This window comes from Epinephelus fuscoguttatus, linkage group LG23 (assembly GCF_011397635.1).
Source record: "Epinephelus fuscoguttatus linkage group LG23, E.fuscoguttatus.final_Chr_v1".
Classification (NCBI taxonomy): Eukaryota; Metazoa; Chordata; class Actinopteri; order Perciformes; family Serranidae; genus Epinephelus; species Epinephelus fuscoguttatus.
Window position 1 is genome coordinate 3,649,159 of NC_064774.1, and position 27,533 is coordinate 3,676,691.

At 40.4% G+C, this 27,533-nt stretch overlaps 1 protein-coding gene across 2 annotated transcripts; it reads right to left on the minus strand.

Annotated features, from left to right (window-relative positions):
- Window positions 1–1,210: 1,210 nt before the first annotated feature.
- LOC125884001 (tyrosine-protein phosphatase non-receptor type 23-like) lies at window positions 1,211–27,270 on the minus strand. 2 transcript variants are annotated; one of them, XM_049568687.1, is made up of 9 exons: window positions 27,148–27,270; window positions 25,001–25,360; window positions 24,825–24,869; window positions 24,682–24,708; window positions 23,773–23,880; window positions 23,337–23,360; window positions 5,047–5,681; window positions 4,893–4,974; window positions 1,211–3,862 (listed from the first exon to the last, which is right to left on the minus strand). In XM_049568687.1, the coding sequence occupies exons 1-9, from the start codon at window positions 27,200–27,202 to the stop codon at window positions 3,810–3,812; spliced, it is 1,389 nt and encodes a 462-aa protein (XP_049424644.1). In that variant the 5' UTR covers window positions 27,203–27,270; the 3' UTR covers window positions 1,211–3,809. The 2 variants fall into 2 exon arrangements, with proteins under 2 accessions (XP_049424644.1, XP_049424643.1); XM_049568686.1 differs by having other exon boundaries at window positions 24,682–24,720.
- Window positions 27,271–27,533: the final 263 nt, after the last annotated feature.

Consider the following 27,533-nt stretch of genomic DNA (forward strand, 5'->3'; position numbering starts at 1 on the left):
TCATGGTGATGTACCAGAAAAAGACATTCTGTACGTAGTGATGGCCAAATGAAGCCTCATGAACGACTTTCTTTATTTTCTGACCCCATCAGATGGCGCTCTTGGGTTAAAGATAAAGGCTGAAGGACTGGCAGTGAAATGTGCTTTCAAACCTTTGTTGAACAGACAGCGCTATCTAGTGGCTTCAGAAAATGAAGACGGTGGCTCATGAGGCTTCATTTGGCCATCACTACTTGTACGTCTTAGATGGGACAGGAAACACACATTTTATTGCTATTTTTTTTTATTATTGCTATTGTTGTTTCTTGTTGCACTGACTGGAGTGGCACCTTAATTTCAATGTACACACAATGACAATAAAGGTAATTCTATTCTGTTTGTTATAGTCGAAAACATTCTGGGAAGTCAGTGGTGATCGTGTTTTATGGGTTCAAGTCAGAATTTTCATTAATGTTACAACCAAAGATGATAAATTCTAGTTTAGTATTACAAAAGGTCTTTGTAATCTACATTTGAGCCATTTTAACATGTTTATTTACAAATCATATGAACAAGTCTTGTCATTGTTTGTTAAATTAATAAATGAAAATACATCATTTAGACTTGAACACCTAAAGATCATCTCAGACTAAAGGTCACTGTGTGAGCTCTGAAGAATTTAATAATGCCAAACACATCATACCATCACTCAGATCTGGAGCTCATTCAGCACCTTGAACCACACTCTGCTGCTTGTCCCATACAATCAAATAAAGGGAAATCTGTCATTCCCTTAATGAATTGCTGAAGAATATTTTTGTCTTCCCACTTTTTGATTTTGTTCTTTTGTTTTCTTTCTTTTTTAATCCTTTATCAGCATCAGAGTCTTCACTGAACAAAATATCAAGGATGATTTCAACAGTTTCACTTACATTGTATTTGGACTATTTCCATAGAAATGCAATATTATAGGCTGAACAGCAGATGTCACCATTGCGACTGTTTCAGTGAACCTATGTCATTAAATCTGTTGCACAAATGCACCGGCACTTCTGCTTAAAGTACAACTTATTCTGTCTCAGGCCTTTTTAATTTTGAAAAAAATAATCTTTTTATTACCAATCACAGTTTCATCTCAACCTCTCAATGTCCAGGTGTCTCACAACTTTGAAAACAGACTGCGTCCATGTATGATTTTAGTTGTGAATAAAAGGATCAGCAAATCAAACAGTTGCATAAAAATGATAACAATATATTTTATAGACAGTATAGTGCTGAAAACAAGAGCACAAGAAGCAATTTTTAAAAGTCCACACACACATTTAGTAATAAAATAGTAAAACAATGTCGTAAGAGAATAAAAACGTGATATGTTATATATAAACACACAGCAACTCTGTTAGAATACCACCCTGTAATAATGAGTCTGAAAGATATTTAAATTCCTCTGGTTAGTCAGTATAAGAGGACACAGGAAATCCAGTCAGGGACAGGACCTGAGACTAGTGATGGCCAAATGAAGCCTCATGAACCACTTTCTTTATTTTCTGACCCCACCAGATGGCGCTCTTGGTTTAAAGATAAAGGCCGAAGGAGTGAAATGTGTTTTCAAACCTTTGTTAAACAAACAGTGCCACTGAGTGGCTTCAGAAAATAAAGACAGTGGTTCATTAGGCTTCATTTGGCCATCACTATTTGAGACAACAACTCTATCCCTGAAATGATTTATAAAATGATGGTCCAATGTATCAAAAGCCACACAAATTTCAGAGGGAACACTGTCCTACATCTGTGTTTTCATCAACAATATTAAAAAAATCAACATTCACATATCAAGGATTTCAGCACTTAACAGAAAAATTGGCTCTTTTTTTTTTTTTTTAATCACATTTCTGGAAATTCTGAATATTTTGATAGAAAACATGGCAGCCAAAAACATGGCAGCAAAAAATGTACTTAAATAATGTGGATAAAGCCATATATATGTTGTTGTTTTTTTAACTTTTCCGAATATATACCTTTTTAATTTCATGTTTATCCTATGTATCGTACATGTAACCCATTGGTGAACCAATTACTAAAGTTGCTTTTATTTCCTGATAATTAACTTTAATTTAAGAGGACAATAGAGACTTTGCTAATTGAGAGTTATATTCCTTGATAAAAGTACTGATATTGCACCAAAAAACAGCAAACCACCAGACCAGATAGGAGTTAAGACAACTGTCGAAGCGACCCGAAGATCCTGATCTTCGGTTTGTGATTTTTTTCTCTTTCTCCCTCGATGAGTAACTTTATTGAACTTGTAACAATGAGTGCACATAACCGCTAGCAAAATCTCCGTGAATTAGCTTAGCTGTGGTGTTAGCCTCCAGGTTACTAGCTTAGCCTTATGGTGATTCACTATGGAGCTGCGGTGACTTGCTATTTTTCTATTGGAAGAGATAAACATAAGTATTTTTCTGAAAAACAAGTGTGTGTTCATTTCATGGTATAAACAGCATGATTTATGTAAGCTTAACAGGCAAGTAGAGCTAGCTCTCCTCGTTTGGATTCAATCGGCCACGGTATCAGCTATTACCGTCCATGGCCAGTAAATGGCAGCATGGTAACATAGAAATGTATTAGGCTTGAGGAGATGTCGTCACAACACCGTGCCCCACCCCCTTTGGTCCCCCTTCCGCCATTTTGAAAGCATACTACCAGAACCGGCTTGTTGTGATCAGAAGTTATTGTGTTCCCAATTCCCACTTGAAACCCTATCTCAGCTGCAGTCTGATTGGAAGTGGTATGATGCGAATCCGCGACAATCGGCGTCATTCCAAAAGTTGTGGGTTAATTTATAAGGTTGTATTTCATATTGATATTGATAAAAAGATTATACTGTACAGTTAAAAAAAAGTGTAAAAAATAGTTAAAAGCCATTAAAAAGAGTTAACTAAAATGGCTAAAAGCTATTCAAACCGTTAAGTGTTAAAACAACATTTAAAAGAGCTGACTGGAGATACATATGCTATAAATCACCTGTTATGTTAATACAGGCTGTTTTTATAGATACCCTTGGATTCCTTGCTTCCTGGATTGGACTTGGATTTGACACTGATTCTCTCCCTGGAGGGAGAGTGGCGAGCTACCCGTGTTGAGCACCTGAATTGAGAATCTTCTTCATTCTTCCTTCTTCTACGCTGCTGTGGTGCGGTAGGACGGTGACTTTTAGACTTCAGAGGGGAAGTGAACAGAACTGGTTTCTTTCTCTCAAGGAGAGTGGACGGATCCATTTTATTTTTCTAAGACACACATTATTTTTAAGGGTGCACCCAAGACAAATGGGAAATAGGTTATTTGACAGCTGAGAGTGTAAATTTGTGTGTGTTCATATTTTGTTAATACACTTAATTTTCTATAACTGCATTCTGTGTCCTAATTACTCACTGGTGTCTCTCTCTCTCTCGATCATTACCCCCTTCCACGAACCTAGAGTGGTCTACTTTCTATTTGTCGGCCTAGTCTGAGTTGTATTGACCCATCATGTTTGAGCCGCAGGTAAACAGTCCATGTGGAAAAGTTGAACACATTAGTGGGAATGCAATTCAGAAGCCATTGCCTATCATCAATGGCGACTGAGCTTTAAATTAGTTTTGTTTTTCAATTATCTGTTTTCATACACAGATATATTTTTATAGATGAGCCAAAATGACCAGAGGAAGATGGAGACTTGGCCTGGATATCCACCTGCAGTACTGGTCATTGCCCTAAGAGGTTTATTGTTTTCAGACTGATAGCCGATGGGTTTTCGAGATTGGTGGCTGGCTGGATTGTCCTTGTTGTTATTATTGGTTGCTTTGCCTGTTGTGTCCTCTCCTGTATGGACTTACACTCGGACCTGTATGACACAAAGCAGGTTAGAGATTAGGTTTAGGTTATAGTTTAGCTAACAAGTTTGCTGACTGACATCAAATAACTATGTTAATGAACAAAACACCAGGAGGAAGTTTAGAGAACAAAAGGGAGAAAATGGAGAGAATCTCCAGCAGCTTTTGAAACTGACTAGCATTAGCAGCTAGCTTGTCACCTGTAGCCCTGCAAGTATAATCACTACACCACCAGGTTTCCAAAACCAAACATTTGCAAATATGCACAAATTTATTTTGCTGCAATGTTACTGACATCACTAAGTAGTAGGCTTAGGCAATATCATAGTATTATATTACACCAGGGTATTTAGAAATCCTGACGATACAATTTTCAGGACTGTAAACAACCAGCTAGCAACAGCAGAGAGAGACCGCAGACAAAAAACAGAAAATTGTACATCTAACTTGGTGAAAGGGTTAATGAACAAAACCAGAGTTGGTGTTTGCTGGAACAGTAAACAAACTAAACAAAATGACTAAGAACACCAACTAGGGCGTTTTATTTTGTTTATCAAGTAAGCTCGTCTTAGTTTGGTCAGAGACAGAAACTTTAATTCAGAAGGTGTACAGTTGTATTTCTCTGTTTCATAAGGAAAATAAGTGTTAGACTTTTCCTTTCTTGACATCTTGTTTATTGTTTATTTATTATGCTGAAAAAGCGAAGAGAGCCTGCAGGACATGGTGACCTTGCAGGTATACGTCCACAAAATTTCACGAAGGTATGAAAAAACAGAAACCGCCCCAGTCTTCTAATTAGAAAAGATAGTCTCGCCATCATTTGGTAGTTTGATCATTTGATGATAGCTTACCTTTAATAAATCAATAAGTTATTAGTTACTGATTCATAGATGGTAGACTGTTCATGATTTTGCAGTCATATGAATGTTGATAAAGGTAAAACTGTGCTGGCTGAACAAACTCAACAACCCTCCAGCAGATGGAGCTTTAACACCTGACTTCAACAGTGTCTTGTAAAAGACAGAACTTGTTTTTACTTACCATGATCATTATTTGGCTCTGGCTCTGGCTCTGGCTCTGGCTCTGCCTCTGCCTGTGCCTCTGGCTCTGGCCCTGGCTCTGCCTGTGCTTCTGGCCCTGGCTCTGCCTGTGCTTCTGGCCCTGGCTCTGCCTGTGCTTCTGGCCCTGGCTGTGCCTGTGCTTCTGGCCCTGGCTCTGCCTGTGCTTCTGGCCCTGGCTCTGCCTGTGCTTCTGGCCCTGGCTGTGCCTCTGGCCCTAGCTCTGCCTGTGCCTCTGGCCCTGCCTGTGCTTCTGGCCCTGGCTGTGCCTGTGCTTCTGGCCCTGGCTGTGCCTCTGGCCCTGGCTGTGCCTGTGCCTCTGGCCCTGGCTGTGCCTGTGCTTCTGGCCCTGGCTGTGCCTGTGCTTCTGGCCCTGGCTGTGCCTGTGCCTCTGGCCCTGGCTGTGCCTGTGCCTCTGGCCCTGGCTGTGCCTGTGCTTCTGGCCCTGGCTGTGCCTGTGCTTCTGGCCCTGGCTGTGCCTGTGCTTCTGGCCCTGCCTGTGCTTCTGGCCCTGGCTGTGCCTCTGGCCCTAGCTGTGCCTGTGCTTCTGGCCCTGGCTGTGCCTGTGCTTCTGGCCCTGGCTGTGCCTGTGCTTCTGGCCCTGGCTGTGCCTCTGGCCCTGGCTGTGCCTGTGCCTCTGGCCCTGGCTGTGCCTGTGCCTCTGGCCCTGGCTGTGCCTGTGCCTCTGGCCCTGGCTGTGCCTGTGCTTCTGGCCCTGGCTGTGCCTCTGGCCCTAGCTCTGCCTGTGCCTCTGCCTCTGGAGCCACCATGTCTGTGGAATAGAATGAAATAAAATATTAAAATATGTGTTAAAATTCTGAAAAGGAAGAGTAGCTGTTATCATCTTACATTAACTGCTACTCTTCCTTTGGGTCAGAACGTTGTGCTGCAGTCGTGCTGGTTACAGCTGATGTGGATACAAATAAATAGAACTCAAGATATTTACTTACCAGGATCTCTGATTTTCTCCATTCCTGTCCTCCATTGGCACTTGTCCTGGAAATTTGTGTTAAATTGTAATTGTGTAAATTGTATTTAAGAGCTAAATACTTTTAAGACGTAACAAATATATAACTTCAGTATCTGTTTATATGAAGTGGTGACATGGCTGCTAGATGTACAGCTGAAATCTTATTGATGAAAAACATTAATCACTTCATTATCACTGACGATCACAGCCAGACAGTGGTAGTTTGTCAAAACTGCAAATGTGTCTCATTCTTTTCTTTAAAATGTGTTATGATTATGTATAAACATATTTGAGAAACTGTGTGAATGAGGGATGAATGATACAGGAGTTATATCTGCATGTTCATTATAAGATACAGTCCTTTAGTTACTTACCGTAACCTCCATTTTCTTCTGTGTCTGTGGTGTCTGTGGGAGAAATTACAGAAAAAAGTGTTATAACGCGATCAATAGATTTTTTAAGATATTTTTATGGGCATTTTTTGCCTCTAATTGATAGGACAGTGAAGTGTGAAAGAGGGAGAGAGAGGGGGAAAGACATGCAGCAAAGGGCCACAGGCCGGAGTCGAACCAGGGCTGCCGCGGCAACAGCAACAGCCTTGCACATGGGGCGCCTGCCCCACCACCAAGCCACCGACGCCCCTGATCTTTGATAATTAAATGATAATTAAATGGGAGGGGGGGCTGAATGAAGAGAGGAGAGATGTGTGCCTTACTGGTCTGTCGACATTTGTAGCCTTTGGCAAAGCCACCTATCATCAGTAGCAGTAGTAGTAGTAGTAGTACAGCACCGATGCCACAGCCAATGTCAGTTTTAGCTTTGAGTCCTGAAAGAACAGAGGAAAGATGTCAAGGTTTGTTGTTCACTGTTGGGTTCCAAGATAACATCCATCCATCCATTTTCACACCTGCTTCTCCTGTTCAGGCTCATGATTCGTTCTAAGTTTGGAATATTCTCCTGAAATATCTGACCAATCAGCTCTCCAAGAATAAAACTGAAGCAACTCGTTGAAATGATCAGATCAGACTTTGCATCTGGGTCGCAAAGTGATTCACAGTTTTGAAAAAGACAATACAAATTCATCTGAGCACATATTCAAACCTGTAACTGACTTCTGAGCACAACACAAGCTCAAAGTCACTGTAAGACCGAGGGGAACTGCAGATTCTCTGGAGGTTCATCGCTACCAGAGACCCCTTGTCAGTTGATATGACTGATATAAATTATAGTTGCTTTAAATCAAAGATGAGCTAAAATTGTTGAAGAACAAGTCAGAAAGGAATCATCAATGAAATGTCTTTGAGAAGGAGCAGGGTTTGAGATGGCATTTAAAGCACTGTTGTATAATGCCTTAAACTAAAGCTCATTAGAGTAATTCTGAATTCAACCCTTAACTGGACAGGAAGACAGTTTGACACAGGATGAACCCATTTGTTATCTCAGACCATAATGATAGAGGCCAAACTGTGCTGGCTGAACAAGCTCAACAACTCTCCAGCAGATGGAGCTTTAAAACCTGAGTTCAACAGTTTCTTGAATGGGCAGGTGTTATATGTGGTATATGTGTGTTATATATCATAGAGAACAGCACTTGTTTTACTGACCAGGACCCCCTGGCTCTGACTTTGGCTCTGTGGGGGAAAAAATGAAATAAAATATTAAAATATGTCATAAAATTCTGACTCAAAGGAAGACCAGCTGCTGGGTTGGGGAAGAGCAACAAACAGAACTAAAGATATTAACTGACCAGAGTTACTGGTCCAATTTCCTTGGTTGGTTTCCTCCCTTGGCTCTGCTGCAAAAACATTAAATTGTAATTTTGTGTTAATTATTTTTAAGTGCTAGAAACTTTTAACACATTACGAATATTTAACATTGTCACTTTCATTGCATTAAACATGTATTAAGTTAGATGTTCTCACCAACAATGAGGGTAACGTTGCCTTTCCAGATCTTACTTTTCAGACTGGGAACATGGCAGGTGTAGTTTCCTTCATCGTGTTTAGTTACATTGGTCAGTTTAAGTGAAATATTTCCTCTGGCCATTTCATCACGGAACAGAGATGTTCTACCTCTGAAGTTCTCGTCCTGATCAAGTGGATGGTCAGCCATAGCTCGGTAGATGTGCACAATAGCTCCATTGCGTTTCCAGACCACTTCCTGTAACCAGCGCACTCCTAGAGTCGTTGCGTTGAGTGGGGGCTCCAGGTGGCATCCCAGGATGGCATCTTCTCCGACTACGAATTTAATTGTTTTTTGTGAGACAGTCACATTTGACAGTCCTGGGGAAACAAACATTGCAATCAGACTTCCTGTTGCAGCATCAATGAACACTTTGTTTCTTGATACTGATTAAAAGTAGGACAGCTGAGCAACAGTCACATGATCTTTAAACATCTTGTCTTAGTACACAGATGTATATAAAAGTTTAGGCAAGCTTTAATAATATGATAATATATTCTCTCCCTTTTGTGTCTGTCTGGTAACTTTGGTTTGAAAAGGCTGTTATTGTTGAGAGATGGTGTCAATGCATCTGATGTCAAGTACTGGAATTTTTACACAGAGGTGAAAGAAATTAAGAACATTTACTGAACTACTTTATTTAAAGGGAACTACGCCATTTTCAAAATTCACACGAGTTGCTCTTATGGTGCAAAAATATCAGTAAACATGAACAACTCTACCAAAGCCAAAGACTAGAGGGATAAAAGTCATATTTGTGATGTCATAGGTTATAAAGTTAAGAGCTGCTTCATATACAGTGAATGGTGAAAGATGCTCTAGATTAGTGGGCCTAAACTTGGGGGTCCAGACCCCCGCTAGGGGTCTCCAAAGCTTCACAAGGGATCATGAGGCCTTCTTGATCTTAACCCAGTCAGATCCCCTGTTCATTCCAATGGACATAACTTTTCTAGGATGTCTACATCTATGATTACTGTCATCTGACTCCACCCAAATGCACAGAGTTATTTGATAGTCTGTGAGCCAATCACAGTGTTCCACATCATTTAAAGTGAACTGCAGTACAGCCACGCCCCCTCTTTAACAGGCCTGGCCAAAGGTGAGGCAGCAGGAACCACAAGGCACATTTCAGTCTGTTAATCATGTTGTTAAAGTACATAGTTTGTGTTTAAACTGTGCTTAAAGACAATGTGAGATGTTATATTAGCTTTTCCCCGCTTTTCCCCACTCAGCGACACACCCGCTGAGGATAAAACTCTGGTCATTGGCAGCTCTATTCTGAGGAACGTGAAGTTAGCAACACCAGCGACCATAGTCAAATGTATCCCTGGGGCCAGAGCGGGCGACATTGAATCAAATTTAAAACTGCTGGCTAAAGCTAAACATAGATTCAGTAAGATTGTTATTCACGTCGGCGGCAATGACACCCGGTTACGCCAATCGGAGGTCACTAAAATTAATATTGCCTCGGTGTGTGAATACGCAAAAACGATGTCGGACTCCATAGTTTTCTCTGGACTCCTCCCAAATCTGACCACTGATGACATGTTTAGCCGCATGTCATCATTTAACCGCTGGCTGTCCAGGTGGTGTCCAGCAAACGATGTGGGTTTCGTTAATAATTGGCAAACTTTCTGGGGAAAACCTGGTCTTATTAGGAGAGACGGCATTCATCCCACTTTGGATGGAGCTGCTCTCATTTCTAGGAACCTGGCAAACTTTATTAGTAATTTAAATCCCTGACAACCCAGAGTTGAGATCAGGACTCAGAGTCGCAGTCCTATACGCCTCTCTGAGCTTCTAGTTCAGTTACCCAGCCATAGTTTTAATAGTTTTATACAAACGGTGTCTGTCCCCCGACCACCTAAATTATTTAAATCCAAAATTAAACAAAGAGGAGTTGTGCATAACAACCTCATAAAAATTAAAACCTTTTCTGTGACAGAAAGACAAACCAGGAGAATTAAATGCGGACTGTTAAAAATCAGGTCTCTATCGTCTAAAGCAGTGTTAGTAAACGAATTAATATCAGATAATCATATTGATTTACTCAGTCTTACCGAAACCTGGCTGTGTCAAGATGAATATGTTAGTCTAAATGAGTCCACTCCTCCCAGTCATAATAATACCCACATTCCTCGAGGCAGCGGCCGAGGAGGGGGAGTTGCAGCCATTTTTAACTCTAGCCTGTTAATCAATCCTAAACCTAAACTAGATTATAATTCATTTGAAAGCCTCGTTCTTAGTCTTTTACATCCGACCTGGAAAACCTCGCAGCCACTTTTATTTGTTATAGTGTACCGTGCTCCTGGCCCGTATTCTGAATTCTCAGAGTTTTTATCCAGTTTAGTTCTTAAATCAGATAAAGTTATTATTGTAGGCGATTTTAACATTCATGTCGACGTTGATAATGACTCCCTGGCTACTGTGTTTATCTCATTATTAGACTCCATTGGCTTCAGTCAGGGTGTACATGAACCCACTCACTGTTTTAACCATACCCTCGATCTAGTTCTGACGTATGGAATTGAAATTGATAACCTAAAAGTCTTTCCACAGAATCCCTCGCTATCGGATCATTATCTGATTACTTTTGATTTCTTTTTACTCGATTACACGGCACTCAGCAACAGTTACTATACTAGATGTTTATCAGATAGTGCTGTTGCAGAATTTCAGGAAAAGATTACTTCGTCGTTAAATTCAATACCAATACCTTCAGTAACAGAGGTTTCCTGTACTGACTTTAACCTCTCCCGAATTGATCATTTTGTTGATAGCACCGTAGGCTCGCTGCGAACAACGCTCGACTCTGTAGCTCCTCTTAAAAAGAAGTTAAAAAAGCAAAGAAAGTTCGCTCCTTGGTATAACTCTCAAACCCGTAAGTTAAAACAAATCGCGAAAATTTGAAAGGAATTGGCGATTAACCAAACTGGAAGAATCTCGTTTAATCTGGACAGACAGTCTCAAAACTTATAAGAGGGGCCTCCGCAATGCCAGAGCAAACTATTACTCAGCTCTAATAGAAGACAATAAGAACAACCCCAGGTTTCTTTTCAGCACTGTAGCCAGGCTGACTGAGAGTCAAAGCTCTATTGAGCCTTGTATTCCTTTAGCCCTTAGCAGTAATGATTTTATGAGCTTTTTTAATGACAAAATTCTAACTATTAGAGGCAAAATTCATGACCTCCTGTCCTCAGATAGTACCTATCTAACCTCAAACACAGCTGTGAGACCTAATATATATTTAGATTGCTTCTCCCCAATTTCTCTTCAAGAATTGACTGCAGTGATTTCTTCATCCAAATCATCAACGTGTCTCTTAGACCCCATCCCAACTAGGCTACTTAAGGAGGTCTTTCCTTTAGTTAACACTCATATATTAGATATGATCAATATATCCTTATTAACAGGCTATGTACCACAGTCTTTTAAGGTAGCTGTAATTAAACCTCTACTAAAAAGCCCACCCTGGATCCAGAGGTGTTAGCCAACTATAGACCAATATCTAATCTTCCCTTTATGTCAAAGATCCTTGAGAAAGTAGTCGCAGACCAGCTGTGTGATTTTCTCCAGGATAATAATTTATTTGAGGAATTTCAGTCAGGATTTAGAGTGCATCATAGCACTGAGACAGCACTCGTTAAAATTACAAATGACCTTCTCATTGCTTCAGACAAAGGACTTGTCTCTGTACTTGTTTTATTAGATCTTAGTGCAGCGTTTGACACAATTGACCATCAAATTCTACTGCAGAGACTGGATCACTTAATTGACCTAAAAGGTTCTGCACTAAGCTGGTTTAAATCTTATTTATCTGATTGTTTTCAATTTGTTGACGTTCGTAATGAATCATCCTTACGTACTAAAGTTTGTTTTGGAGTTCCGCAAGGTTCTGTGCTCGGACCAGTCCTATTTACTCTATATATGCTTCCTTTAGGTAACATCATTAGAAATCACTCTATAAATTTCCATTGTTATGCGGATGATACTCAGTTGTATTTATCGATGAAGCCAGAAGAAAGCAGTCAATTAACTAAACTCCATAACTGCCTTAAAGACATAAAAACCTGGATGAGCACCAATTTCCTGATGTTAAATTCAGACAAAACTGAAGTTATTGTTCTTGGCCCCAAACAACTCAGAGACTCTTTATCTGAAACCTCGGAGTAACATTTGATCAAGATTTGTCTTTTAATTCTCATTTAAAGCAAACCTCACGGACTGCATTTTTTCATCTGCGTAATATTGCGAAAATTAGGCCTATCCTGACCCGAAAAGATGCAGAAAAATTGGTCCACGCTTTTGTTACCTCAAGGCTGGATTACTGTAACTCTCTATTATCAGGTAGCTCTAGTAAGTCCTTAAAAACTCTCCAGCTAATTCAGAATGCAGCAGCATGTGTACTAACAGGAACTAAGAAACGAGATCATATCTCTCCTGTTTTAGCTTCTCTGCACTGGCTCCCTGTAAAATCCAGAATTGAATTTAAAATCCTACTGTTAACTTATAAAGCTCTAAATGGTCAAGCTCCGTCATATCTTAGAGAGCTCATAGTGCCATATTATCCCACCAGAACTCTGCTCTCTGAGAACGCAGGGTTACTCGTGGTCCCTAAAGTCTCCAAAAGTAGATCAGGAGCCAGAGCCTTCAGCTATCAGGCTCCTCTCCTGTGGAATCATCTTCCTGTTACGGTCCGGGAGGCAGACACCATCTCCACATTTAAGACTAGACTTAAGACTTTCCTCTTTGATAAAGCTTATAGTTAGGGCTGGCTCAGGCTTGCCCTGTACCAGCCCCTAGTTAGGCTGACTTAGGCCTAGTCTGCCGGAGGACCCCCCTATAATACACCGGGCACCTTCTCTCCTTCTCTCTCTCTCTCTCTCTCTCTCGTATCCTATTACTGCATCTTGCTAACTCGGCCATTCTGGATGTCACTAACTCGGCTTCTTCTCCGGAGCCTTTGTGCTCCACTGTCTCTCAGATTAACTCATATCACAGCGGTGCCTGGACAGCGTGACGTGTGTGGTTGTGCTGCTGCCGTGGTCCTGCCAGATGCCTCCTGCTGCTGCTGCTGCCATCATTAGTCATTAGTCATACTTCTACTGTTATTATACACATATGATTATTGTCACACTTGTATACTGCCAGGTATTAATACATACTTTCAACATATTGTAACACAGTAGCCAGAACTATAACTATAATATTATTACTTTCATTAATGTTGTTGTAAGCTACTGTCATTACCTGCATCTCTCTCTCTCTCTCTCTCTCTCTCTCTCTCTCTCTCTCTCTCTCTCTCTGTCTCATTGTGTCATATGGATTACTGTTATGCTGATCTGTTCTGTACGACATCTATTGCACGTCTGTCCGTCCTGGAAGAGGGATCCCTCCTCAGTTGCTCTTCCTGAGGTTTCTACCTTTTTTTTCCCCGTTAAAGGGTTTTTTTGGGGAGTTTTTCCTTATCCGCTGTGAGGGTCTTAAGGACAGAGGGATGTCGTATGCTGTAAAGCCCTGTGAGGCAAATTATGATTTGTGATATTGGGCTTTATAAATAAAATTGATTGATTGATTGATTGATTATATTATGTAAATATGCAAAAAAGGAAAATCATATATCCAAGAAATATCCGTACATTTGAATGGATGGGGGCTCTGAGTGTCACCAGAAAATGAACAGAGAGATCCTGATTCAACAACGAAATACTGCTGTAATTTGATTTTCTAATAAAACAATCAGCTTGTAATGCATCTCACTGATTGATTATGTTCATGGAATATTCATCTCAGGAGGTTGTCAACACACTGATTTCTGGAGATACTTCAGAAATTGAAGATATTTTGAATTGTGATGACAAACACAATTATGTGTTTCAATTATGCACTGATGATAGTTCCTTGAGGACTGAAACGTTTGCTGCTTGTGAAGATCCCCAGTAAAATGATCTTTCATTAAGACTCTTAGTCTACATTTGTTTTCTGTGTGCGAGTCCTTTTCCGCTTTTTGACTTCATCTCTGACTACCGCACCAGAAATAAGAAGATTTTGGACTGATGTTAAGTACGCAGCTCTTTTTTTGCTCATTATGACAAACACAATATAAAATATATGAAATGTGTTTTAAAGCATCACTTTTCATTGATATGAATTAACCATTCACAAAAAACTCATGTTTTTGTTGAAAAAAGGTCTGTCAAGACCATTAAAATTTCAGTCGATAGATAGATAGATAGATAGATAGATAGATAGATAGATAGATAGATAGATAGATAGATGATAGATAGATTTTTTATTTTGAACATGTAAACAGAAATGTCATAAGAAACAAAAGCAAACAAATGATTCTCAACACAATTTCATGGTTCAACATTATGCAATGAGATGTGTAAATAAACCAGTCACAATGAATGGAAAATCCCTGCTGAGTCAACAGACCAGTTGAACAGGAATTACAAGCCTTGACAAGCAACTGTAAGTTATGAAGAGGAAATGATTTTGATGAGGCCGATTCAGCGATCCAATGAGGAAATTCAAAGAGGGCCATTGAAGATGACATTTTAGACTTATTGACAGTGGTTGGATGTAACTAAGTACATTTACTCAAGTATGCAACTCTGTATCTCTGCTCCACTACATGTCAGGCATGAGGTGGTCTTAGTAAAGGATGTGAATACTCTTTGTGTCAGCCTGGAGCAGCCACATCATTTCTTGTTACATGAATACTTTAGTTTTTCATACTTTAAATGTATGTTGCTGATATCACTTTGGCTCCTAAAGTGCAGTTCTGAATGCAGTAGTTTGATTTGCTGTGGAGTATTTTCTGACATCTGATGATTTACGGGTGTTTTATCGACTAACTGACAAGAATTAAAACACACACAATCGTGAATGTACGATTCAAGTTGAGACGACCGGCTACGAAGAGTGAAAAGTCTGTCCATACTTGCGCAACCTGTTGGAATGAATGGCGTTAATGCCTTACTGTAAAGAACAATAATAATAATAACTCACCTCTAACCATCACGGCAGAGAGACAGGACAGCAAGATCACAAACATTAACCCCATGAAGAACAGGAAGCTGCTGTAAGTCTCAGCGAGATGACTGCACGCTTTATGAATAGTAGTTGGTGCCTTAAGCACTGTGTGCTCTCACCTGATAGAAGTGCTGCCAATTCACTTTCACTTTCGTCATGCAGGTGTGGGTGGAGATGGGCCCCACCTCGTCCCTCACACAGGAGCAAGACACAAGTCAAGTCAGGTGAGCTTTATTTATCTAGCACATTTTATAAGACAACACTCACTGTGCTTAAGATACATCATACATGACAATGGTGGGTTGTTGCTGAAGTTAGGCTGGTTGTGTTGAGATGTTGTTGTAGCTTTTTTAATTTAACGGCCGGGGTCCACCAGCTGCAAACATAAGCGTCATGTCAGCGTAGCGTTGCGGCATATTCATATGGACTCCACTGACTGCGTACGGAAGCGACACGTAGAGAAGCCGAGCCGAGAGGCTGCATGAAATGTTAAAGCATTTTCCACCTAAGTTATTACATATATTTGAGCTATCTACAAGTTTACTGTACTGTTTGTCATCTACTCGCTTTCAAATGTCCGCCACGGACATTAACACAATGTCACGGATAAACATGGGTAAATGCATGAAAAAAAATCATCACATATCACCTCTGATAATGGTTTATTCATTTAAAAACACATTGTGCTCATTTAGCACACTATTTCATATAGTTTTTATCTGCTGGAGGGTCGCGTAGGGGAGCGTAGCGCGACAAAAATAGAAGAGCCGTGTAAAATAGAGAGTTGTCGCGTGGCAGACGGGGGTTGTTGCGCCGCTGCCGTTGCCGGTGGAGCCGCTGATTAACAGTGGGACGAGCTGCGACGGGACGAGCTGCGACAGGACGAGCTGCGACGGGACTCGCGCTGCAGATGTGTCGCGCCGCTGACGTGCCTGGTGGATCTCGGCCGTAACAGTGCCCAGCCTTGGGGCAAACACCTGGCTGTCCATGTAGGCAAATCTGTCGGGCGCAACTTGTTTTGGCTTTGTCAAAAAGGGAAGTTAAAGAGGGAGTGGCAGGGCTCTTGCAGTCTCACAGAATTAAAACTCAGATGCAGTTGTTGGGCATACCACATGCATTTAACTGAGCATTTAACTGAGAATTGATGCCATGAGTCAAGCTAAAAAAAACTAACTATAAAATTAGACAAAGACATAGAAAAAATCATGTCTAACAGAAAGGGGCCGTTATCTAGACACAGGGTGAAAGGACAGGTGATTGAGCACCACCAGGAGTCTGTGAGCTCTAGTTTCGCAGACCGGGCGAGGCGGGGGCGCAGCGCACCTGCGCTTTGCCAACTGGGTGTGGCCAGGTGGATTTGTAAGTTTGGCACACCGCGCGCGCTGGCGCAGCTACTCCTCCTTCCCATCTCCGTGCCTCCTACCGGCGCAAGTCGGAAAGAGAGAGGAGAGAAGGCGTGGAGTGGGTTTTACACACATCACACCAATCAAATGAGCCCCTCTCCTCGCCCTTAAATGCGCCACGCGAAGGCGTAATGAGAGTTTACTCAATTCGCCATGGCAGAAGAGAGCAGCAGCGTCAGACGGCCAAACTTCTCCCAGGAGGAAACTGATGTTTTGGTCCGGGAGGTCCAAGCTCGCAGTGTCCGAATATACGGAACTGTGAGCAGACCTCCACTGGCTGATGATGCAAAGGTAGCCTGGGAGGAGGTCACCACAACTGTAAATCAATGTTGCGTTTCTCTCGTGCGTGCGCTCTCTCTTTCTCTCTCGCAGTCTCACTCTGTTTCTTTTCTTTTGACTTTTCTAAGATGACAGATGCTGAATATATACTCCCTATCTGATGCTGTGGCTGTTTGTGGTTGGCTGAGACGGATGTGAACTCACTAGTTTGCAGCTGTTTAATCAAATCAGGTTGGGTTTCCATTACGCGTGCCAAACGTGCCAAACGGTGCCAATCCCCTTTGATCTGACATCAGATGTGACGGGACAGTCGATATAGAGATACATTTATGTGCTGATTGCAGATAGTTGCATTGAATAGTGGTTTTTGTGGGTATTTATTGCATCGTTAATGTGCCTGACATTCTGGAAACCTGCCTGTGAGGTTTTGGTGACGTATGCGCACTGTCCGCCGGTCAGCCAAACTTCCACTTACACCGGCTGCACTGCGCTGACAGTAGATGTGGTTTCAGATGGCGAGCTTTTAGTGCACCTTCAGCGAAGCCTTTTGGCACGAAACTGTCACTGCGCCAAGCTGGATCTGTCGACACCTCCCCCTGCTGCGCCGCCACACCCATCTCAGCGCACCTCGGTCTGCCAATCTACCAAACTGAGCGCGCCTCGGGTTGCACTGCTCGAATCTAGCTCTGCACGGTGTTCACTACCCTGCGCCACCCTGCGCTGCGCCGGGAAACTAGAGCCCTATGTGTGCATGTGCCTGATTTTGTCTTACTGAGGTCATTTTGTGTCTTTTAGGTAATGCCAGGTCTGATTGTGGTGGTTTTGTGTCTCTGTGTGGTTGATTTTTCATTATCTCAAGGACTCTCTGTAGTAGCTGCTGGTCCTCCAACCTACCAGTAGATGGCAGTCCTAACCTGAACAGTTGACTTTCTCTGTGTTCAGTGACACAGGCAACAAGTCAGAAACCTGCTGGGTCAAGAATGTGGATTGATTCAGCTGATATGCCACCTCAGGAACAGAGAAGATAAGTTTAAAGCATTTCTGTTTCAACAAAAACATTCACAATAAACGTTCACCAAGAATTGTGTTTATTGCTGTGTCAGCCAAAATATAGTCACACTTGGATCATACAGTGCTATTCAGGGGCACAAATATAGACGGTGCAGTTGCACCAGGGCCCGTGAGGTGGGGGGCTGATAGATAGATCAGAAATATGCCTGTGTTCAACAAAGAACTCTTATTAAATTAAAAACAGAGCCATTTGCTATATATGCCCTTGAAAAAGGAAAACCCGTCTCCATCGTTTACTTTTTCTTTCTTTGCTAAATAGTATAAATCTAATAAATCAGTCTATAACAAAATTAAATGCTTATTGCAAATAAACAACAATAAACTATTAAAATTGTGAAATTATATTAATAGTTTCTCATTTTCTTTGGTATTTTGCAATATGCAATGATGATTGGTAATAGGTATGTTAATGTTATCATAGTGATGGTCAAATGAAGCCTCATGAACCACTGTCTTTATTTTCTGAAGCCACTAGATGGCGCTGTCTGTTCAACAAAGGTTTGAAAGCACATTTCATTGTCATTCCTTCAGCCTTTATCTTTAAACCAAGAGCGCCATCTGGTGGAGTGAGAAAAAAAAGAAAGTGGTTCATGAGGCTTCATTTGGCCATCACTAGTTATCTAGTGTCAAGATTCTGATCATGTGAGGAGATGACGTGCACACGACAGCGTGCACTAGGGCCCGTCGTAACTACCTTACGCCACTGGTGCTATTACTTATAATAGTGTCAGGTAGGACGTAAAATATACACCGATCAGCCACAACATTAAAACCACTGACAGGCCAATCAATCAATCAATCAATTTTATTTATAAAGCCCAATATTACAAATCACAGTTTGCCTCACAGGGCTTTACAGCATACAACAGATCTTTTTATTACCAATCACAGTTTCATCTCAGCCTCTCAATGTCCAGGTGTTTCACAACTTTGAAAACAGACTGCGTCCATGTATGATTTTAGTTGTGAATAAAAGGATCAGCAAATCAAACAGTTGCATAAAAATGATAACAATATATTTTATAGACAGTATAGTGCTGAAAACAGGAGCACAAGAAGCAATTTTTAAAAATCCACACACACATTTAGTAATAAAATAGTAAAACAATGTCGTAAGAGAATAAAAACGTGATATGTTATATATAAACACACAGCAACTCTGTTAGAATACCACCCTGTAATAATGAGTCTGAAAGATTTTTAAATTCCTCTGGTTAGTCAGTATAAGAGGACACAGAGGAAATCCAGTCAGGGACAGGACCTGAGACTAGTGATGGCCAAATGAAGCCTCATGAACCATTTTCTTTATTTTCTGACCCCACCAGATGGCGCTCTTGGTTTAAAGATAAAGGCCGAAGGAGTGAAATGTGTTTTCAAACCTTTGTTAAACAAACAGTGCCACTGAGTGGCTTCAGAAAATAAAGACAGTGGTTCATTAGGCTTCATTTGGCCATCACTATCTGAGACAACAACTCTATCCCTGAAATGATTTATAAAATGATGGTCCAATGTATCAAAAGCCACACAAATATCAGAGGGAACACTGTCCTACATCTGTGTTTTCATCAAAAATATTACAAAATCAACATTCACATATCAAGGATTTCAGCACTTAACAGAATAATTGGCTCTCTTTTTTTTTTTTCAATCACATTTCTGAAAATTCTGAATATTGTAATAGAAAACATGGCAGCCAAAAACATGGCAGCCAAAAATGTACTTAAATAATGTGGATACAGCTATATATATGGGTTTTTTTTTTTTACTTTTCCGAATATATACCTTTTTAATTTCATGTTTATCCTATGTATCGTACATGTAACCCATTGGTGAACCAATTACTAAAGTTGCTTTTATTTCCTGATAATTAACTTTAATTTAATTGAAAACCACATACTTTATTTTTCTTATTTTAATTTTTATTTGATCTCAGAGGTCCAATCTTGCTTCAGTTTAGCAGTTAATTGTGGAAAAAACACGACAACAAAAATATTTGTTGGGTCTGAGTGTTATACTAAGTGCTATTGGTGTAGAATAAGGGAAGCTCCACCTTCCTCACCTCACTCGTCACTCACTCAAGCTAGTGTGACGCTGCATCTAGCGTTGTGTGCAGAGTTGCCGCGCACCGCAAGAGGACAATAGAGACTTTGCTAACTGAGTGATATTCCTTGATAAAAGTACTGATATTGCACCAAAAAACAGCAAACCACCAGACCAGATAGGAGTTAAGACAACTGTCGAAGCGACCCGAAGATCCTGATCTTCGGTTTGTGATTTTTTTCTCTTTCTCCCTCGATGAGTAACTTTATTGAACTTGTAACAATGAGTGCACATAACCGCTAGCAAAATCTCCGTGAATTAGCTTAGCTGTGGTGTTAGCCTCCAGGTTACTAGCTTAGCCTTATGGTGATTCACTATGGAGCTGCGGTGACTTGCTATTTTTCTATTGGAAGAGATAAACATAAGTATTTTTCTGAAAAACAAGTGTGTGTTCATTTCATGGTATAAACAGCATGATTTATGTAAGCTTAACAGGCAAGTAGAGCTAGCTCTCCTCGTTTGGATTCAATCGGCCACGGTATCAGCTATTACCGTCCATGGCCAGTAAATGGCAGCATGGTAACATAGAAATGTATTAGGCTTGAGGAGATGTCGTCACAACACCGTGCCCCACCCCCTTTGGTCCCCCTTCCGCCATTTTGAAAGCATACTGCCAGAACCGGCTTGTTGTGATCAGAACTTATTGTGTTTCCCAATTCCCACTTGAAACCCTATCTCAGCTGCAGTCTGATTGGAAGTGGTATGATGCGAATCCGCGACAATCGGCGTCATTCCAAAAGTTGTGGGTTAATTTATAAGGTTGTATTTCATATTGATATTGATAAAAAGATTATACTGTACAGTTAAAAAAGTGTAAAAAATAGTTAAAAGCCATTAAAAAGAGTTAACTAAAATGGCTAAAAGCTATTCAAACCGTTAAGTGTTAAAACAACATTTAAAAGAGCTGACTGGAGATACATATGCTATAAATCACCTGTTATGTTAATACAGGCTGTTTTTTTATAGATACCCTTGGATTCCTTGCTTCCTGGATTGGACTTGGATTTGACACTGATTCTCTCCCTGGAGGGAGAGTGGCGAGCTACCCGTGTTGAGCACCTGAATTGAGAATCTTCTTCATTCTTCCTTCTTCTACGCTGCTGTGGTGCGGTAGGACGGTGACTTTTAGACTTCAGAGGGGAAGTGAACAGAACTGGTTTCTTTCTCTCAAGGAGAGTGGACGGATCCATTTTATTTTTCTAAGACACACATTATTTTTAAGGGTGCACCCAAGACAAGACTTTCAAATAGGGAATAGGTTATTTGACGGCTGAGAGTGTAAATTTGTGTGTGTTCATATTTTGTTAATACACTTAATTTTCTATAACTGCATTCTGTGTCCTAGTTACTCACTGGTGTCTCTCTCTCTCTCGATCATTACCCCCTTCCACGAACCTAGAGTGGTCTAGTTTCTATTTGTCGGCCTAGTCTGAGTTGTATTGACCCATCATGTTTGAGCCGCAGGTAAACAGTCCATGTGAAAAAGTTGAACACATTAGTGGGAATGCAATTCAGAAGCCATTGCCTATCATCAATGGCGACTGAGCTTTAAATTAGTTTTGTTTTTCAATTATCTGTTTTCATACACAGATATATTTTTATAGATGAGCCAAAATGACCAGAGGAAGATGGAGACTTGGCCTGGATATCCACCTGCAGTACTGGTCATTGCCCTAAGAGGCTTATTGTTTTCAGACTGATAGCCGATGGGTTTTCGAGATTGGTGGCTGGCTGGATTGTCCTTGTTGTTATTATTGGTTGCATTGCCTGTTGTGTCCTCTCCTGTATGGACTTACACTCGGACCTGTATGACACAAAGCAGGTTAGAGATTAGGTTTAAGTTAAAGTTTAGCTAACAAGTTTGCTGACTGACATCAAATAACTATGTTAATGAACAAAACACCAGGAGGAAGTTTAGATAACAAAAGGGAGAAAATGGAGAGAATCTCCAGCAGCTTTTGAAACTGACTAGCATTAGCAGCTAGCTTGTCACCTGTAGCCCTGCAAGTATAATCACTACACCACCAGGTTTCCAAAACCAAACATTTGCAAATATGCACAAATTTATTTTGCTGCAATGTTACTGACATCACTAAGTAGTAGGCTTAGGCAATATCATAGTATTATATTACACCAGGGTATTTAGAAATCCCGACGATACAATTTTCAATACAGTCAAAAATACATCTTTCTATTAAACTCATGTGGAGGGGCTGTATTGAGGTTGTGTGTAGTGCACATCATACACCACCAAAAGTGAGTGTGTGGTGAAGCAGGCAGCTGAACTGACAAACATTGCAACAGGAGGTGGTGGGGATAATGTTACAGGACTGTAAACAACCAGCTAGCAACAGCAGAGAGAGACCGCAGACAAAAAACAGAAAATTGTACATCTAACTTGGTGAAAGGGTTAATTAACAAAACCAGAGTTGGTGTTTGCTGGAACAGTAAACAAACTAAACAAAATGACTAAGAACACCAACTAGGGCGTTTTATTTTGTTTATCAAGTAAGCTCGTCTTAGTTTGGTCAGAGACAGAAACTTTAATTCAGAAGGTGTACAGTTGTATTTCTCTGTTTCATAAGGAAAATAAGTGTTAGACTTTTCCTTTCTTGACATCTTGTTTATTGTTTATTTATTATGCTGAAAAAGCGAAGAGAGCCTGCAGGACATGGTGACCTTGCAGGTATACGTCCACAAAATTTCACGAAGGTATGAAAAAACAGATACCGCCCCAGTCTTCTAATTAGAAAAGATAGTCTCGCCATCATTTGGTAGTTTGATCATTTGATGATAGCTTACCTTTAATAAATCAATAAATTATAAGTTACTGATTCACAGATGGTAGACTGTTCATGATTTTGCAGTCATATGAATGTTGATAAAGGTAAAACTGTGCTGGCTGAACAAACTCAACAACCCTCCAGCAGACGGAGCTTTAACACCTGACTTCAACAGTGTCTTGTAAAAGACAGAACTTGTTTTTACTTACCATGATCATTATTTGGTTCTGCCTCTGCCTCTGCCTCTGGAGCCACCATGTCTGTGGAACAGAATGAAGTAAAATATTAAAATAAGTTAAAATTCTGAAAAGGAAGAGTAGCTGTTATTATCTTACATTAACTGCTGCTCTTCCTTTGGGTCAGAACCTTGTGCTGCTGTCGTGCTGGTTACAGCTGATGTGGATACAAATAAATAGAACTCAAGATATTTATTTACCAGGATCTCTGATTTTCTTCATTCGTTTCCTCCCTTCTTGCTAGCTCTGAAAATTTGTGTTAAATTGTAACTGTGTAAATTGCATTTAAGAGCTAAATACTTTTAAGAAGTAACAAATATATAACTTCAGTATCTGTTTATATGAAGTGGTGACATGGCTGCTAGATGTACAGCTGAAATCTTATTGATGAAAAACTTAATTATCACTGACGATCACAGCCAGACAGTGGTAGTTTGTCAAAACTGCAAATGTGTCTCATTCTTTTCTTTAAAATGTGTTATGATTATGTATAAACATATTTGAGAAACTGTGTGAATGAGGGATGAATGAAACAGGAGTTATATCTGCATGTTCATTATAAGATACAGTCCTTTAGTTACTTACCATAATCTCTATTTGGTGCTGTGTCTGTGGGAGAAATGACAGAAAAAAGTGTTATGACGCGATCAAATTACAAGTAAACATAACTCATCTTTGATTTTTTTTTTTTTAACATATTTTTATGGGCATTTTTTGCCGTTCATTGATAGGACAGTGAAGTGTGAAACGGGTAGAGAGAGAGGGAGAGACATCCAGCAAAGGGCCACAGGCTGGAGTCAAACCCGGGCTGCCGCGGCAACAGCCCTGTAAATGGGGCGCCTGCTCCACCACCAAGCCACCGACACCCCTGATCTTTGATAATTAAACAAACTTGTGCAACATTGTGAAAACAGCATGCAATTATAATAAAACTTATTGATTATGATATGGATCAGTTTTGACCAACTTATTTTTTTTGGGAGGGGGGGTTGAATGAAGAGAGGAGAGATGTGTGCCTTACTGGTCTGTTGACATTTGTAGCCTTTGTAAATGGCAACAGTGACACCAATCAGTAGTAGTAGTAGTACAGCACCGATGCCACAGGCAATGCCAATTTTAGCAGTGCAATCTGAAAGAACAGAGGAAAGATGTCAAGGTTTGTTGTTCACTGTTGGGTTCCAAGATAACATCCATCCATCCATTTTTCAGACTCACTTCTCCTGCTCAGAGTCATGATTCGTACTTGGTTTGGAATATTCTCCTGAAATATCTGACCAATCAGCTCTCCAAGAATAAAACTGAAGCAACTCGTTGAAATGATCAGATCAGACTTTGCATCTGGGTCGCAAAGTGATTCACAGTTTGAAAAAGACAGTACAAATTCATCTGAGCACATATTCAAACCTGTAACTGACTTCTGAGCACAACACAAGCTCAAAGTCACTGTAAGGCCCTGTAAAGCCGAGGGGAACTGCAGATTTAACTGATCCTTCTCTGGAGGTTCATCGCTACCAGAGACCCCTTGTCAGTTGATATGACTGATATGAATTATAGATGCTCTAAATCAAAGATGAGCTAAAATTGTTGAAGAACAAGTCAGAAAGGAATCATCAATGAAATGTCTTTGAGAAGGAGCAGGGTTTGAGATGGCATTTAAAGCACTGTTGTATAATGCCTTAAACTAAAGCTCATTAGAGTAATTCTGAATTCAACCCTTAACTGGACAGGAAGACAGTTTGACACAGGATGAACCCATTTGTTATCTCAGACCATAATGATAGAGGCCAAACTGTGCTGGCTGAACAAGCTCAACAACTCTCCAGCAGATGGAGCTTTAAAACCTGAGTTCAACAGTTTCTTGAATGGGCAGGTGTTATATGTGGTATATGTGTGTTATATATCATAGAGAACAGCACTTGTTTTTACTTACCGAGACCCTCTGGCTCTGGCTCTGGCTCTGTGGGAAAAACTGAAATAAAATATTAAAATATGGGATCAAAAATTCTGGCTCAAAGGAAGACCAGCTGCTGGGTTGGGGAAGAGCAACAAACAGAACTAAAGATATTAACTGACCAGAGTTATTGGTCCGATTTCCTTGGTTGGTTTCCTCCCTTGGCTCTGTTGCAAAAACATTAAATTGTAATTTTGTGTTAATTATTTTTAAGTGCTAGAAAACTTTTAACACATTACCAATATTTAACATTGTCACTTTCATTGGATTAAACATGTATTAAGTTAGATGTTCTCACCAACAATGAGGGTAACGTTGCCTTTCCTGATCTTACTTTTCAGACTGGGAACATGGCAGGTGTAGTTTCCTTCATCACGTTTAGTTACGTTGGTCAGTTTAAGTGAAATATTTCCTCTGGCCATTTCATCATGGAACAGAGATGTTCTATTTGTGAAGTTCTCGTCCTGCTTAATTAGATCGTCCTTCATAGCTCGGTAGATGTGCACAATAACTTCATTGCGTTTCCAATGCACTTCCTGTAACCAGTGCACTCCTAGAGTCGTTGCGTTGAGTGGGGGCTCCAGGTGGCATCCCAGGATGGCATCTTCTCCAACTACGACTTTAACTGGTTCTTGTGAGACAGTCACATTTGACAGTCCTGGGGAAACACACATTGCAATCAGACTTCCTGTTGCAGCATCACTGAACACTTTGTTTCTTGATGCTGATTAAAAGTAGGACAGCTGAGCAACAGTCACATGATCTTTAAACATCTTGTCTTAGTACACAGACGTATATAAAAGTTTCATCCAAACCTCTTTGATGTGTTGTTTTAATAATATGATAATATATTCTCTCCCTTTTGTGTCTATCTGGTAACTTTGGTTTGAAAAGGCTGTTATTGTTGAGAGATGGTGTCAATGCATCTGATGTCAAGTACTGGAATTTTTACACAGAGGTGAAAGAAATTAAGAACATTTACTGAACTACTTTATTTAAAGGGGAACTACGCCATTTTCAAAATTCACACGAGTTGCTCTTATGGTGCAAAAATATCAGTAAACATGAACAACTCTACCAAAGCCAAAGACTAGAGGGATAAAAGTCATATCTGTGATGTCATAGGTTATAAAGTTAAGAGCTGCTTCATATACAGTGAATGGTGAAAGATGCTCTAGATTAGTGGGCCTAAACTTGGGGGTCCAGACCCCCGCTAGGGGTCTCCAAACCTTCACAAGGGATCATGAGGCCTTCTTGATCTTAACCCAGTCAGATCCCCCGTTCATTCCAATGGACATAACTTTTCTAGGATGTCTACATCTATGATTACTGTCATCTGACTCCACCCAAATGCACAGAGGTATTTCAGAGCCCTTGAAGAGAGGGGTTAGGGGTTGTTATATTCTACGGCACAGTTATTTGAGCCAATCACAGTGTTCCACATCATTTAAAGTGAACTGCAGTACAGCAGTGTATATATATATATATATATATATATATAAATATATGTATATATATATATATATATATATATATATATATATATATATATATATACACTGAACAAAAATATAAGTTTTTCACTATGTTTTTGCTCCCATTTTATCTTGAGCTGAACTCAAAGATCTAAAACCCGCAAAACTTCACAAGTTTGAGACATAGTTCTCTGGTTTCTGGCTTTGAAAGAGAGGGACTCATGTTAACAAATATAGACTGAACTAACATAATTCAGGTGGTGTTCCCCTTCAAACAAAAGCAAACAAACAATTCTCAACACAATTTCATGGTTCAACATTATGCAATGAGATGTGTAAATAAACCAGTCACAATGGACAATCACGGCTCAGTCAACAGACCAGCTGAACAGGAATTACACTCAACTGCAGCCTTTAAAAGCATCTGTAAGTTTTGAAGAGGAAATGATTTTGATGAGGCCGATTCAGCGATCCAATGAAGAAATTCAAAGAGGGCCATTGAAGATGACATTTTAGACTTATTGACAGTGGTTGGATGTAACTAAGTACATTTACTCAAGTATGCAACTCTGTACCTCTGCTCCACTACATGTCAGGCATGAGGTGGTCTTAGTAAAGGATGTGAATACTCTTTGTGTCAGCCTGGAGCAGCCACATCATTTCTTGTTCCATGAATACTTTAGTTTTTCATACTTTAAATGTATGTTGCTGATATCACTTTGGCTCCTAAAGTGCAGTTCTGAATGCAGTAGTTTGATTTGCAGTGGAGTATTTTCTGACATCTGATGATTTACGGGTGTTTTATTGACTAACTGACAAGAATTAAAACACACACAATCGTGAATGTACGATTCAAGTTGAGACGACCGGCTACGAAGACTGAGTGAAAAGTCTGTCCATACTTGCGCAACCTGTTGGAATGAATGGCGTTAATGCCTTACTGTAAAGAACAATAATAATAATAACTCACCTCTAACCATCACGGCAGAGAGACAGGACAGCAAGATCACAAACATTAACCCCATGAAGAACAGGAAGCTGCTGTAAGTCTCAGCGAGATGACTGCACGCTTTATGAATAGTAGTTGGTCGGGTGGTGCCTTAAGCACTGTGTGCTCTCACCTGATAAGTATCAAAGTCTTGCCACTTCACTTTCACTTTCGTCATGCAGGTGTGGGTGGAGATGGGCCCTACCTCGTCCCTCACACAGGAGCAAGACACAAGTCAAGTCAGGTGAGCTTTATTTATCTAGCACATTTTATAAGACAACACTCACTGTGCTTAAGATACATCATACATGACAATGGTGGGTTGTTGCCGAAGTTAGGCTGGTTGTGTTGAGATGTTGTTGTAGCCT

What these genes read in the sequence shown, in the direction of transcription:
- LOC125884001 (XM_049568686.1), bottom strand. Translation starts at nt 27,202, where the DNA reads ATGGGGTTAATGTTTGTGATCTTGCTGTCCTGTCTCTCTGCCGTGATG. An exon ending in GCCAGAGCCAGAGGGTCTCG is followed by an intron (nt 23,881 to 24,681) that starts GTAAGTAAAAAC and finishes CTGTTCTTTCAG; the next exon opens with ATTGCACTGCTAAAATTGGC. An exon ending in CTACAAATGTCAACAGACCA is followed by an intron (nt 23,361 to 23,772) that starts GTAAGGCACACA and finishes TTTCTCCCACAG; the next exon opens with ACACAGCACCAAATAGAGAT.